The sequence below is a fragment of the Salvelinus namaycush genome, chromosome 21 (genome assembly GCF_016432855.1).
Source record: "Salvelinus namaycush isolate Seneca chromosome 21, SaNama_1.0, whole genome shotgun sequence".
NCBI classification, from domain to species: domain Eukaryota; kingdom Metazoa; phylum Chordata; class Actinopteri; order Salmoniformes; family Salmonidae; genus Salvelinus; species Salvelinus namaycush.
The window spans coordinates 39,404,663-39,419,865 of NC_052327.1; the positions used below are offsets into that span (position 1 = coordinate 39,404,663).

General features: G+C 42.8%; 1 protein-coding gene across 1 annotated transcript in view; it reads right to left on the minus strand.

The window, feature by feature from the left end:
- Nucleotides 1–7,191: 7,191 nt before the first annotated feature.
- LOC120066364 (proline-rich protein 5-like) overlaps nucleotides 7,192–15,203 on the minus strand; it is a 33,999-nt gene continuing 25,987 nt past the window's right edge. Inside the window, exons 3-9 of the mRNA XM_039017681.1 lie at nucleotides 10,202–10,250; nucleotides 10,030–10,087; nucleotides 9,624–9,715; nucleotides 9,244–9,384; nucleotides 8,990–9,128; nucleotides 8,609–8,896; nucleotides 7,192–8,440 (exon numbers count right to left, since the gene is read on the minus strand). Of these exons, the coding sequence (XP_038873609.1) occupies nucleotides 8,172–8,440; nucleotides 8,609–8,896; nucleotides 8,990–9,128; nucleotides 9,244–9,384; nucleotides 9,624–9,715; nucleotides 10,030–10,087; nucleotides 10,202–10,250 (1,036 nt within the window). The 3' untranslated portion in view covers nucleotides 7,192–8,171. The remainder of the gene's footprint in view (nucleotides 8,441–8,608; nucleotides 8,897–8,989; nucleotides 9,129–9,243; nucleotides 9,385–9,623; nucleotides 9,716–10,029; nucleotides 10,088–10,201; nucleotides 10,251–15,203) is intronic.

A 15,203-nucleotide genomic window follows, 5' to 3' on the forward strand; every position in this document is an offset into this window, starting at 1 on the left:
GAAGATGTCCGAAGTAGCTGACCTCTGTAGCGCCGACTGTGCTCTTCTCGGGGTTGAGCTGGACTCCTCTCTCGCGGGACCTTTGCAGCATCACGCAGAGGTTTCGGTCGTGCTCCTCTTTGGTTCGACCATAGACAAGGATGTCGTCCACAATTGCCACAACTCCGTCGAGGCCTTCGTACACTTCGTCGATCTTTCGCTGAAACTCGTCTTGGGCTGAGATAATCCCAAAAGGCAGGCGACGGAACCTGTAGCGTCCAAACGGTGTGTTGAATGGTGTGAGCTTAGATGACTCTTCTGTGAGCTTGATAGCCCAGTAGCCTGATCTAGCGTCCATGACACTGTAGTAGTGTGCTCCCGCTAGCTTGTGTGTGATGCCATCTAGCGTCGGTAAAGGATAATGGGGGCGTTTGATAGCCTTGTTCAAGTCTCTTGGGTCGAGGCATACTCAGAGCTTGCCTGCGCGTGGTTTCTCCACCACCACTAACGCGTTTACCCAGTCAGTCGGTTCTGTAACCTTGGTGACTATGTCAGATTGCTCCATGCTCTCCAACTCTTTCTTCAGACTGGCACGGAGAGCAAGGGGAATCTTTCTCGGTGGGTAAACCACAGGGATTGCGTCTGGGTCAAGGTGAATGGTACATTCTCCTGGGAATAATCCTATTCCTTTAAAAACATCAGCAAACTCCTCCAGTACATTGTCTGTCTCTACTGGTGCTGTCACTGATAAAACTAGCTTGATGAGGTCCATGTCTAAACATGCTTTAAGACCTAGCACTGCAGGTGCTCTATTGTCAACAACATAAAAGTCCAACATCATGTCACTTTCCTTGTATTTGCATTTGAAAGTGCATGTGCCTTTTACTGGGAGCTGTTCACCACCATAACCAGTCAGTCTGCACGTGGTGGGCTGTAGCTCACTCAGATGTCAAGCTGCGGTACTTATTCAGAGGAATAATGTTTACTTGTGCACCAGTGTCTAGTTTGAACTTTAGCTTTGTGCCTTGTGTTCCTATCTCAATGTCAGCAAAGGCTTGCTCTGTCTCTGATATTTGACTTTTCTGTGTCACTGAATCAATAAACAGTTCATCAGCGTTTGACTCTTTGATTGACATTTCATCTTCACTCACTGTGTGTACTGTTTTTCCACGGTAAGCTCTGCACACTTTTGCAAAGTGATTCCATTTTCCACATTTAGTACACTGTTTGCCTTTAGCTGGGCAATTTCCTTGTTCGCCATGCACTTTGTATCCACAATATCCACATGTTTTGGTGCGTTTTGAGTCTGTGTCTCTCTGTTTTGGAGTTATGTCTCTCTCCGTTCTAAAACGCGCTCTCTGCGCACCGGAGGTGTGCTTTGATGTCTGCCTGACTGCATGCACTGCTTGTTCACGTGATGCGCTCGTGCTGCAGCGCGAAATGGTTTTCATCTGAGCCTGTGGTATAGCTCGTGAGATCTGGCTATGTCGATAGCTTTGTCCAGCGTTACCTCAGACCCAACATTCAAAAGTTTCTCTCTCACTCGCGGTGAGTGTATTCCAAATACAATACGGTCCCTGACCATCTCATCCTTGTTTGCATAATCACAGTCTTTCACAAGCAGACGCAGCTCTGTCACAAACTGTTCAAAAGACTCGCTAGCTCCCTGTACTTTCTCATGGAATTTGTACCTAGCGAATATCGTATTGGTCTTCGGCACAACATATGCTTCAAAACGATCGTAGTGTTTCTCTCCCTTTTTCACCGATCCAGAGGAGCAGGTAGCTACACTTTTCCTCTTCTCCTCTTTCCTTCAGAGGACCCGTGAACATTAGCTCCACATGCTGTTTGTATATACGCCATGCATCGGGTAAGTAAGTTTGTAGACTCCCAGTCCATTCGAGATGAAGGAACTCCAGAAAAATCCATCTTTTAAGACCTTTTACTCTGACACCATGTCTTGTTTTGCACACTTTGTACAAAATAATAAAATGCATTACTACAGGATATTTCTTAAAGTAGCTCTTTATTAGCTAGCTATAACTGGCATGTTAACGTATCGCCAACCAGGATCAAACTGACCATGACCTAACCATTTGGGTGGTTTTAACCAATCATAGCACAGTATGATATGGCTGTAAAATGCATCCAATTATAATTCAGTATGTTTACACATATGAATATTACAGTATGGTTTAGAATATGTCTCAATCAATCACAATGCTTTTTTTGACCAACCCTTTGTAGAACAACGTTTTTCAGCCGCCATATTGATGCTCGAAGGTAGAACGGGGCTAAAGACTTTAAACCGGGGCTAGTGACTGTTTCATCTAAAGTATACTATAGGGGCTTGGGAATATAATGACATTGCTAAAGTAGGCACATATGTTGTAGGAAACAACTTTGCCATCATCATATTGTCAAATTTACTTTAGACAGATTGCAATGTTGTCATTAGCTAGCAAAGCTTGTGAAAAATAGATAGCAATGCTAATGTTAGCTAGTTAAAATCTGGAGGTCTCCCCTCAATCGTAGTTAGGTAGTGTCGTGGAGAATCGTCTCAGAAATATAACACTCTTACAAGAACTTGTGAATTCAATATTGGCTTTTAATACAAGTTATCAAGAACCGTGCTGGTCCGCGGAATAGCCGACCCTTCTTAGCACTGGCTGTGTTCTTATACACATACAGCATATGAGTCCATCCCACATGCAAATGAAGTTCCTTCCCTCAGTCCATCTGCCACCATTATCTTTTAGTTTAAGCTTCCTGCTTGTTCACGCCCAATAACGCCCATATCTGCTTTCAGTTAGGTTATAATGGTGGCAGGACCCCTTCTTGTCCTAAAAATAATATATGTCCATCTATCCTATGGGCCTATGTCTTTGGCCTTCGTACTTATGTTTAGCTTGGTGTGCTCTTTGGTATGTTTGCCCTTATTAGGACCAGCAGACTATGTGTCCCTCTAACATTAGTATGTCCAGCTGTCCTATGCACTTAAGTGTCGCCTTCTCCTCCTGTGGTCTGATGTACACATGTTTTTGCTCTATAGTATTATATATGTCCCTATATGTGACAATAACTCCCACAGTAGCTAACGTTATACTGCATCTAAAGTCAATCTGGCGACAAAAGGTTTCCTCCTACTAATTATTTGCCTTTAGAAATGTCATCGTGTTTTCAAGCCACAGTAATGCACTTTAGAAATAAATCTTCATCACCGCCCAATGTGGATGCATTGAGTAGAATGCTCAGTTGGGCATTAGTCCTAAAACTTTATCAATAAAACGTCACAATAAGGTGCTGAGGGCTAGATTTGCCTGCTGAGGGGCAATGAGATCCTCAGCTAAAAGCATTGACAATTTGGTGCCGTTTTCAAGGTGTTGTTAAATAAATGTTAACTACGATCAACAAAAATACAAACGCAACATGTAAAGTGTTGGTCCCATGTTTCATGATCTGAAATTAAAGATCCCTGAAATGTTCAAATTTTGAGCAAAAATTTGTTTACGTCCCTGTTAGTGAGCATTTCTCCTTTGCCAAGTTAATCCATCCCTTTTACAGGTGTAGCATATCAAGAAGCGGATTAATATATTGTAATGAAACAGCAGGGCGCGGGTCTCGAACCCTCGACCTTCTAGCCCGAGGTCCGGCGCGCTATCGACTGTCGCAAAAGCATGCTCGTGCGGCAGTGTCGATTTCCGCGCTTATAAACCCAGGGTCGTTACAATATTGATAAAAGTAATCTTGTCCGAAAGAGATTTACAAGGTTATCAAAACGTCACGCCAGGGTAAGCCTACACATAACACAGCCCTTTAAGTGTTAGGTTTTATGGGTATTATGACCCCTCTTAAACGAAATGACGTCTTACCTCTTATCCAATCATCGTTCCCTTATGCCATAGTTTGTACATCTCAATTGTTATATTGCTTAAATAGGTCTCTCATTAGTATCTTATTCATAATTTTAGGCAATGTTGGAATGATGCATTTCACTGTTTTGCTTACTTTGTGTATTATAATTAGCTCATGTGTTTTTCTTCACCAGGAGGGGACACTATATCATGTTTTTGGGTCTGTAACCATGTTTGCCAGTGACAGTTCCTTCCCATTCAAATACTGTATTCTCTTTCAACAAGAAGTTTAGTAATAGACCCATGTAATTTCGGTTGATATAGCCAGGGTTGTGCTGTCTGTGCGTTGGTATATGGTCTATAAAAGGGGATCCTCGTAATTGTATTTTCCTTACTTTTTAGAGCACCTAATAAAATACTTCAAATGGTAGGCTAACCGCATCTCTCTCTCTCTCTTTGTGTCTTTGTGTCTGTCTCTGTGTGGTGACTTAGAGAAGAGTAAAGTTAAGGCCTCAAAATCTTGCTGAATTATCTGACATCTATCTGAATTTCTGTCCATTTTGAAAGTGCTGAACGAATAGGCCTACCTCGTCACAGCTCGTATGCTTGCACTTAAAAGCTAAGTGTTAATGATATAAGAACAAACATTATGAATCTACTGAACATAAACGTAATAAGGTTTGTGTATAGTTCAAAAGTCAAAACTCATGTCCACAAGAAGTCAGTAGAAACCATATTTGTGTAAACAAGTCAGCTATGGTTTTTAAAAAGGCAGTAAATTAAGCTGAATGAACTGCCAGACAAGTCTCCGCTGATAGCCAGGTGTAGCGGTGGTAAGGATTCACTACATGGTGCATCTCTCTTCTTCTGTTTTCTTGTATGGCTCAGTTGGTAGAGCATGGTGCTTGCAATGGCAGAATTGTGGGTTTGATTTCTGGGCCGCCCTTCTGTAAAAATGTATGTCGCTTTGGATAAAAGCATCTGCTAAATGGCATGTTATATTATGAAAGGAAAGCTCTGCTGTCAGGATAGCTTTATGTAGGAACTAACAGTTTGTGGGCACCATTTGTCACTGTTATAGTGCAATAAATGTATTGTTTAGTGTCATGTAGTGTATTGGCTTTGCTGGCATGCATCTAAAAAAAAATGTTGCGTTTTCCCCACCAAGATTTACATGCTAAAATCGCCACTGTAGAAAAGTGTGCTGTTCACGGATGAATCCTGGTTTCAACTGTACCGGGCAGATGGCATCCTTGTGGGTCGAGCGGTTTGCTGATGTCAATGTTGCGAACAGAGTGCTCCATGGTGGCGGTGGGGTTATGGTATTGGCATGCAATAGCTACGGACAATGAACACAATTACATTTTATCTATGGCAATTTGAATGCACAGAGATACCGTGATGAGATCCTGAGGCCCATTGTCGCGCCATTCATCCGTCGCCATCACCTCATGTTTCAGCATGATAATGCTGTACACAATTCCTGGAAGCTGAAAATGTCCCAGATCTTCCATGGTCTGCACACTCACCAGACATGTCACCCATTGAGCATGTTTGGGATGCTCTGGATCGACGTGTATGACAGCGTGTTTCAGTTCCCGCCAATATCAAGCAACTTTGCACAGCCATTGAAGAGGGGTGGGACAACATTCCACAGGCCACAATCAACAACCTGATCAACTCTATGAGAAGGAGATGTGTCGTGCTGCATGAGGCAGATACTGACTGGTTTTCTGATCCACGCCCCTACTTTTTTTTTAAGGAATCTGTTACCAACAGATGCATTTCTGTATTCCCAGTCATGTGAAATCCATAGATTAGGGCCTAATGAATTTACTGATTTTCTTATATGAACTGTAACTCAGTAAAATCTTTCAAATTGTTGCGTTTATATTTTTGTTCAGTTTGGTTGTAATATAATCACCTTTTCAAGAGCATAGTCAGAACTACAAATGTTTGATTATTCCATGCAAAACAATTGCGCATATTTAGCTCTATCATCAGAGTAATTCAGCAAGTAACTTCATGCTTTTCGTGATCGGTAAACATCAATTGATCATGTAATTTCAGATATGTGATGGTATAGCCTCACGATATCGCTCAATATTGGCCACCGCCATTAATTGGATATTTGAGTGATATAAAATAAAAGTGAGCTATACCGGAGTATGTATAGTCCTTTTTGGCCTCTGCCTGTCAAGCAGGAGAAGGGTGAAATTTGCAGATGTAGGCTACTGTTAGCTGATAATGTTTACTTTGCAAACTAGCAAACTACTGGTTGAAACTTTGTACAGTTGGCTAAACATAGTGGTGAGTAGACCTAATGTACTTTTTTCTCCAACCAATGTAGGCCTACCTAGCAAAGTTAACTAACATTATCCCCTTTTCAACATTGTTTTTAAGAGCGTATTTAATCACAATTCCTGCTAACAGACATGATAGGCTACATTGATTGATTTACCACGTCGAATTGGCTAGCTAACATATCACCTCAATATGGCTAGTTAACGAACTAACTTTAAGGAGATAAACTAGATGGCTATATACAAATATTGTTTGAGTTGCTTGCCATCTATAGTGGTGATGACCGTAGTTCGACTGACAACTTTACCAGGACGAGGGTTTGCCGATGTCAAGCTCTTTTCAAAAGCCTAATCTCTGATAAAGCAAGCTAAATGTTCTTTGCTTAGCTAGCTACATGCCAAATGGATAGGCCCTCTAGTATCTGAAATTACATGATCAATTGTTTACTGATCATGAAAAGCATGCAGTTACTTGGTGCATAACTCTGATGGAACTAAATGTGGAATAATCGGAAATGTGGTGTTCTGACTGCTCTTCAAGAGGTGATATTAAAACCAAATAGTCATAACATTTATTTAATAATCTCTAGAAAACGGCATGCAGTTGTCAATGGTTTTAGCAGAACTGGTGGTCTCTTTGCCCCCAGCAGCCAAATCTAAGGCACTGCACTGTTTTGTGAAGTTTTGTTGATAACGACCTATAACGGGTTATATCCATGATGAGTACTCTATCTATCTCTATGACAACAGGCACAACTCATTTTTTTCAAAGTTGCTTAAATGCCACGTGTGTCCACTTACTGTATATTAGTGCATTAGTAACACTCTAACCATTATGAAACTTCCTCACGTAGCAAATTAGCAATTACATTTGTTTTTGACAGTCTTTGACCGCCATACAAAAATTCCTTACTTCATGGGTTTATTTTCACGGACAGATTTATTTTTTTGTTGCCCTGAGTGAAACCTCTCGCTTTGCCTCTTCCTCTCTGATTAAATTAAGTCAATGGACTAAATAACATTTTATTTAAGAAGGCAATGGAAATCTGTACTTAGCCACTGAAGTTTTTATTAAAATCTGATATCACAAATTAATGATAATTTACAATCATGGATAAAAACTTCTAATTACAGATTTTAAAAAAAGCAAAGTATACAAAAACGGTTGAGGTAAAACATCATAAAAATAGCTTCAGTTAAAAAGGCCTTATTGTTAAGTTAAAAAGCTTACACAAGTTAAGTTAAAAAGCTTACTTCACAATATCTAGCTGTCCTAAAAAACAAAAATGTATTTACAGTTGAAGTGCCGCACAACACAGTGAATGATACAACATTCAATATCATTAAACCCTCATTTTCTCTTCCTATGTAAACAGGAAACAAACAATTACATTTCATTATTAAGTAAATCATAACATGACTGCTTTATGACCTTTGAAAAGAGGATGATAGACCGGTCCCAGATGTATTTTAGCCATCTCTGACTATCATTTTCACGCCATACATGTTTGGCATGACAGTGAAAAATCACAGAGGGGAGAGGGAACATACAGCTGGGACAAGCCAGGTTAATACATACTGAACTATGCAGGTTCTTAGAATGAGGAGCAAGATGTGACCAAATCATATTCACATACTCTATTTACTCCAAAAGCTTTTCTGGTAACTGCAGTTCTCCCAAGCTTTTGTAGAAAACCCAGACACAATCCAAGGGCCCACAGGTTATGGCATCATAGTGGTGAGAGTTAAGTTTCAAAACACACAAAACAAAACACATCCCAAAAAATGCAGACATTATCAGATCGAATCAAATGCTTACAAAAGTTAGTTTTTTCTTCTCCAAGGAAATGCTGACTAAAAAGAGGTATCTTGTGGAGAGAAGTATGGAGTGCACTTAGCCACAAAATCCTTATAAGGACGAGGTTGCCTCTAGCCTAAAGACTTCCCTCCAATGTCTAAGCTAAGATATTTGGGGAGGGTAAGCTGATCCTACACATGTGTGCCTAAGGCGCATCTTCTACCCATGATTCCCTCTCTACACAGTGCTCTGCCTGCTCTCCCGACCATATCCCACTGACTCCGAGCAGCAGGGTGGGAATTCTATGAATATCCCATCTAAATCTGTGTCCAGGGACTCCAGCACCTGTCCAATGATGGTCTCTGGGCTGGAAGATCCGCTGGGGAGAGAGGAGGGGGCACCCTTGACCATGTCTGTGAGGGTCATTGTTACCTCCGTCCTGTGGAGGGGTCCTGGGGAGTGGAGAGGGGGGATTAAGGGGGAGGGGAGAGGAGACTCCATAGTTCCTGCCAGAGGGAAGGTTGTCGGTTAGGATCAATCAGTCTGGCAAGAATATTTTTCTTATTTTTCCTACTATGGCAACTTTTCCACCCTGCGCCTCTGGAAGTTTACAGTTTGTAGTGTATGCATAGCCTAACCTAGTAAGGACCTAGTGAGGAGGACTGAGGCCCTACCTGTGAACTGTGGAACCACACAGAGCTTGTTAGCAGAGGCGCTGGAGGTGGAGGGGTCAATTCCAGAGGCAATGTCGGCGTAGGCCAGGCCCTGTTCCTCTAGGCAGGAGATGATCTCACAGGCAGAGTGGCGTCTGATGCCCCCGCTGCCCACCGAGCTGGCATCAGGGTCGTATTCTGCCACGGGCGTCAGGAGGAGAGGGATGTTGTAACTCTTAGAACGAACCACAGGGTTCTTAGATGGCTGGTCCACAGGCTGCTTAGGCCAGCACCACTGGAAACGATTCTCTGTGGGAGGGACAGAGTGTGTAAGAGAAGGAGAGTAAAGGAGAGGGAAAACGTAGTGGAAGAACAGTGAACAGGGCAGTATATGTATCTAACCAAGCACACAGGAGCAGTGTGCCACGCTGCCCTCTCCAGAGTAGAGGCCGTGGGTGCCCAGGTAAGGAGAGACCACCCTCTGGACCAGAGACTCCAGACGCAGGTAGTCCTCACTCACACCCCGCGACTCATGGACACCCTACAGAGAGAGAGAGAAGACAGGTCAGAGCGTGCATGTGTGTGTGTGAGTGAGGGACATAAAGAGACAGAGAAAAGGGGAGAGAAAGACAGAGAGAGAGGTGTTCTGTACATGCCTGCAGTATAAGCAGCATTTGCGTGATGGAGGGGGGAATGCGGGCGCGAGGCCGAGACAGAGCATCCTCCAGCTTCACACTCAGAACTATGGTGTTCCTGAAATGGAGCAGAGACAGCTGTCTCACACTAGGCTCCTTACCCTGCAGAAAGAAAGGAGAGAAGAAGGGGAGAGGTAGAAAGAGGAATGGAGCGAAGGGTGAGGCGAGGGGGATGTAGGGTTATGAAAATGCAGCTTTAATTCCCTGAGAGAATGTTCTTCTTTATTGTCTGCTGAGAGAGAATCAGAGAGCGAGAGAGAGAGAGAACAGGTTAGAGGAGAGTCAGGACAGAGAGAGACAGAGAGATAGAGTGAGAGAGAGATGAGGAAGGAGAGTGATACCTGTACTGGGTGAAAGATGGCCTGTAGCATGTTGAGAACATCACAGAAGAAAAAGTCCCATGTCTCTGCCAGAGAGTCCAGTAACTTCTGACCTTAACACCAAAGGAGGAGCAAACCAACTACTGTTAGTACTAAAATAATCTCACAAAGCACAGCAGTTTGGGACCTATGGCCTCAGTTGACTTTGGTGCGTTAAGCACAGAACATCACAGACCCTGACAATGGTAACCCTGACAATGGTAACCCTGACAATGGTAACCCTGACAATGGTAACCCTGACAAAGGTAACCCTGACAAACCCTAAGCTTCAGTTCAATTATTTTTATTTGGAGCACTGACTGCTCTCTCTACTGTCACTGTTAACACATCTACTAAAATTCTATGAAAAGTAAGACACCACAAATACCTTCGTAGAATCTTATTTTGTCCCGGAGAATGACCATGCCCTTTGTCAGCAACTGGTTCTGAGTGACAGAGAGGTTCAATAAAAAAAGCATTGGTAAAAATGTATATTATGGCCCAATCAGAAACAATCTATCCATTATATTATTTCACCATTTAGCAGTAACATCACTTACCTGGAGGTATTCTGTGAAAAATGACCCCAGCTCTGTTTTCAATAGGTGCCTGAGTAAACAAAGTCAAGAGAGTTAACACACATGAACAGAGCCTACATTTGTCTAGTGCAATACACTAATAACACAAAACAGGTAAAAGCTTCAAAGCCATCTATGTGAAATTAGATACTATATTATTGTGTAGATATATATACACTACATTACCAAAAGTATATGGACACCTGCTCATCGAACATCTCATTTGTATTTGTATTTATTATGCATAGGCAGCAGCTACTCTTCCTGCGGTCCAGAAAAATTAAGCCAGTTATACAATTTTTAAAACTTGACAATACATTCACAGATTTCACAACACACTGTGTGCCCTCAGGCCCCTACTCCACCACCACCACATAGCTACAATACAAAATCTATGTGTACGTGTGTGTATAGTGCATATGTTATCGTGTGTGTGTATGCATGTGTCTGTGCCTATGTTGGCTTCACAGTCCCGGCTGTTCCATAAGGTGTATTTTTATCTCTTTTTTAAAATCTAATTTTACTGCTTGTGTCAGTTACTTGATGTGGAATAGAGTTCCATGTAGTCATGACTGTAAGAAATTGTAATAGATACTGGAAACTTGTAATAACAACTTCTCAACATAAGCTATCTTTTATACAAAATGCACACACCCCCTCTTTCCCTTGGACATATGCTGGTCTCATTAGACACCAACCACCGACACACACAACTCCCCTCCCCCATGACAACCACAGACACACACAACTCAAGGTTGGAGCACAAGACAAAGAATTATCTCAAGAACCAATGGAACGTTGATACCAGGCCTGATCAGGACTACCCACGACCCAGATCGACCAATCAGAAGGCCAGACTACAAGATCAACCTACTTTGCTTGTTGCCTATATAATCTGTATGAACTGTTTAGAGCGGCCTCTTTCCCGACGATTCCATACGAATCAGACAGAAGGGGCCGTGCTGCACGCTTTGCCTGATATCTTTACACTTGAATAAAACGGCCTTATTATACAAATATCCACCTCGTCCTATGTCTCCACTTGATCTCCTGTCTCCAGTAAACGTTTTATCAACAAAACTTGGTAAGCAGAGGATGGTTTAGACACCTTTGAATTCGGTCCATAGAAAATTGATCAGACAGGAGACGTGTGGGAGAAAGATTCCAGAAGGAGAGGTGACCTGTCCGAAGGAGATATCGCGATTCAACTCACCCAGGAAACTGATCAAAGAGCTCGAAACTATAAGGTAAGCAGATGCCTGTTTAATCAAAATCTGTATATTGTATGATAGCCAATATCTAAATTGTGATCAGGATTACTGGGGTGAGTGTGAATTGTTGTTAAATTTATGTGGAATTGTTTAGAATCTAAGGCATTGTGTAAAGATATCTGCGAAGTATAAAATCAAGTCGTATTAGTAATCTGGAACTAGTTGAATTGTTCTTCAACTAGGAGTATCGGGGATAAATCTAAGCTTGATGCTGTTCAAGTCGTATTAGTAATCTGGAACTAGTTGAATTGTTCTTCAACTAGGAGTATCGGGGATAAATCTAAGCTTGATCTGTTCAAGTCGTATTAGTAATCTGGAACTAGTTGAATTGTTCTTCAACTAGGAGTATCGGGGATAAATCTAAGCTTGATGAAGTGTTGAAATGTAATGTAATCTGTTCAAGTCGTATTAGTAATCTGGGGCTAGTGGAAATGGCACCCCACTAGGAGCATCGGTGAGAAATCTAAGCTTGACATTTCGGGATTCAAGTCGCATTAGTAATCTGGGACTAGTCGAAATATTCTTCCACTAGGAGCATCGGGGAGAAATCTAAGCTTGAACTAGGAGTAATGGTATTAAACCTGAAACTCTCCAAATTAATGTGAGTGATTGAACGTTCCACGAGACCGATTGCTACTAATTAGCCATATGCTAAGTTGAGGCTGTGTTTAAAGTGACCGCCGAGTCAGAATGTGTGAGCTGCTGTGAAGCAGCTATTTTGTGCTGATAAGTTGACTTGATTTTTTCCCTCTCGTGCTGCTGGGTTTGCCTTAAGGACTAGAAATCATTTGATAATTATTCTAGAAGTGCTAGGATACACTAATATATTGTCAAAAAAAACACGTTTGAAGTACTTTGGGAAAGTATTTAATTAATTAGTTGAATATTGTAATAATAATATTTTTTGAGAAAAATGAGTCCTAGAATTAATTAAATAATTATTTTAGAAGCGCTAGAATATACTAGTATATTGTCCCAAAAGGATATTTCTGAAATGTTTTGGCAAAGTATTTAATTAATCGAAAAAGTTAAAATTAATCGAAAAAGTTAAAAGTAATAATAACTTTTGAATAAAAGTTCCTAAAATTGCCATTCCAATTATTATAGAAGCGCTTGAATTAACTAATATATTGTTCCAAAAGGATATTGCCGAAATACTTTGGCAAAGTATTTAATTAATCGAAAAAGTGAAAACCAAAAATAACTTTTTGGAAAAAGTTCCTAAAATCTTTATTCCAATTATTTTAGGAGTGCTTGAATATACTAATATATGGTTCCAAAAGGATATAGCTGAAATATTGTTGGAAAACGGGAAAAAAAAATAGAATAGATCCAGATATAGCTTAATTACAAAATGGCCACGACCACCGTCCCCAAACACAAATTCAATGAATACTTAGATCAGAGAATGAAGGACAGAGCAGGGGGGAGAATACAATATAAAGCCATTAAAAAGGTCTGGGAAGAAGTGAGGCTAAAATGGACGCAGGCAGGTTACCTTAGTGGGGCGGCCCCATCAAAAGGGCAACTCCTCACTATGGAGAAAGAATTAGAGGAAGTAGTGAAGGAAGGGATAGAAAGTGAAATTGAAAGGAATAAGAACCACTTATTCACAAAGGAAGGTACAAAACATAGGGAGAAAGCAGAGGCAGAACTAAAAATAGGCATGTGGGCGATTGAAGAAATCAGGAGAGCACTCCCTTACAGGAAACCTGACATGATGGGGGTGGTCACTGGAGCCCCATCTGACACCAGAGAGGGCAGGCCCAACAATAATGACGCCCCACCTACCACCACAGCAGCCCCATCGGCCCCAACCCATCTATACCCAGAACTGCCACAGGGAGAGAAAATAACACCACCTCCCTATTTTCAAAATCCATTCACCCACCTCCCTCAAAACCCTTTTTTGACCCCTGCTGTGGTACAGGCACCGGTGTTTGTGGTGCATGAAGGACACCTAAAAGGAAGCATGACTTTGGGGATCCAAGAAGGGCAACTCGTGTGTGAAGAGAGGCCTGATCATCGAGAAAGGGAGGAAAGGGATAGAGCATACACACAGGGACGTGGGGGGGGGTTCGAACTCCGCCTCACTACAGGGACACGGTTGGTCTCTACCAACCTACCCACAAGGACGGGGTAGTGGGTCTCAACCAGGCCCTTTGAAGAGAGAAGACAGAGCTGATTCAGTTTTCTTCCACTCCAAACCCAGACTGGTTCAGAAACAGAACACGGGGGGATAGTCAAATAGTCTCTGAAGGGTCATGGTCGCCACCAGGACAATGTTCCTCTGGGGCCTCATTAAGAGGAAACCACAGCAAGGACGATGGAGGTGAGAACAGATCAGGACAAGATGAAGAGGAGGTGGAGCGAGACCTCAAGGACTCAGTGGCACTGGCCAAATCTATGTTAGAAGATGCTGAACGTGGAGGGGGCTCGTACCATATAAAAGGGGTAATGATGGGGAAGGTGACGGATTTGGTCGAACCTATTAGACAGTCCGTACGTCTCAGGGAACAGAGCAGCAGGGGTGTCTCGTCCAGGGCAGACTGGGATCCCCAACATGGAGGACGGGGAGGGTCGGAGATGCAGATGCCGTTGAGGCCCACTCCAGACGGAGGGCATGAAGAATACCAACCCTGGAAAATGACAGACCTTACCACTTTGATGGAACAATTACCCAGCCTGCATGGGGGTGCCTCTGCATGGCTCCTTCAACTGCAAACACTGACTTCAGGTCTACGGCTCTGTCTAGGTGACATGAGGGCCCTTCTGGCTAGAGCAACAGACCATACCACCATGAGTGCTTTGATAAGAGATGCAGATCTTGCCACAGCCCCAGCGGCACTGGCCCAGGGAGACTTCCGAGCACAATTGTGGGCAGTGTTGAGAAGGGCATATCCCACAGAACGAAACCATGCAACCCTTTCATCATTCACCATCAATCCAGGGGAACAACCGGCAGCCTACCTCGACAGAGCAAAAACCACATGGAGAACTGTCCACGAAGAACCATATGACCACACTGCCACTACGGCCAGCATGTGGAAGGAGATGGTGGTGAGCGGAGCTCCAAACGAGGTCCGTACCAAACTCAGAGGCACTGTGGGGTTAATGGCACTTCCCCAGGCTCAGTTCAACTCCCATGTGCATCACCACATCACCCAATACAACAAGGATAAGGGAGGGGCTGAAACACAAGTCCAGTCCCTACAGGTACAACTTTTGAAACTACAACTGAAAGAGGCCCAGAAAGGGGAAAAACCCAAGAAACAGATGGTGGCTGAAGATCAACCAGACATCTCACAAATCATTGAAAAAACGGTTTCACAAATGATACAGCAACAACAACCCCCCATGTCAACCCCACAGGGACCTCCCCTACCATCACAACTCCTGGATCAGCCATTACCCATGGTCACCCCACCATACTATCAACCAACACAACAAGGTTATCCTTCAACATGGGGACAACAACCACGTTACCCATCACCCTGGGAGACAGGACAAGCAAGACCAATGAACTGCTACAATTGTAAACAAACTGGACATATGGCACGTCAGTGCCCATACCCATTGACACCGACCCAACATTACTGGATGGCCAATCGGGCACTACAAACCACCCCAAGAGGACGTGGAGGAGTCAGGCCAATGATGTACCAACCACGTGCGGCCCTTCAACCCGCATACAACCACCCGAATCTAGACCC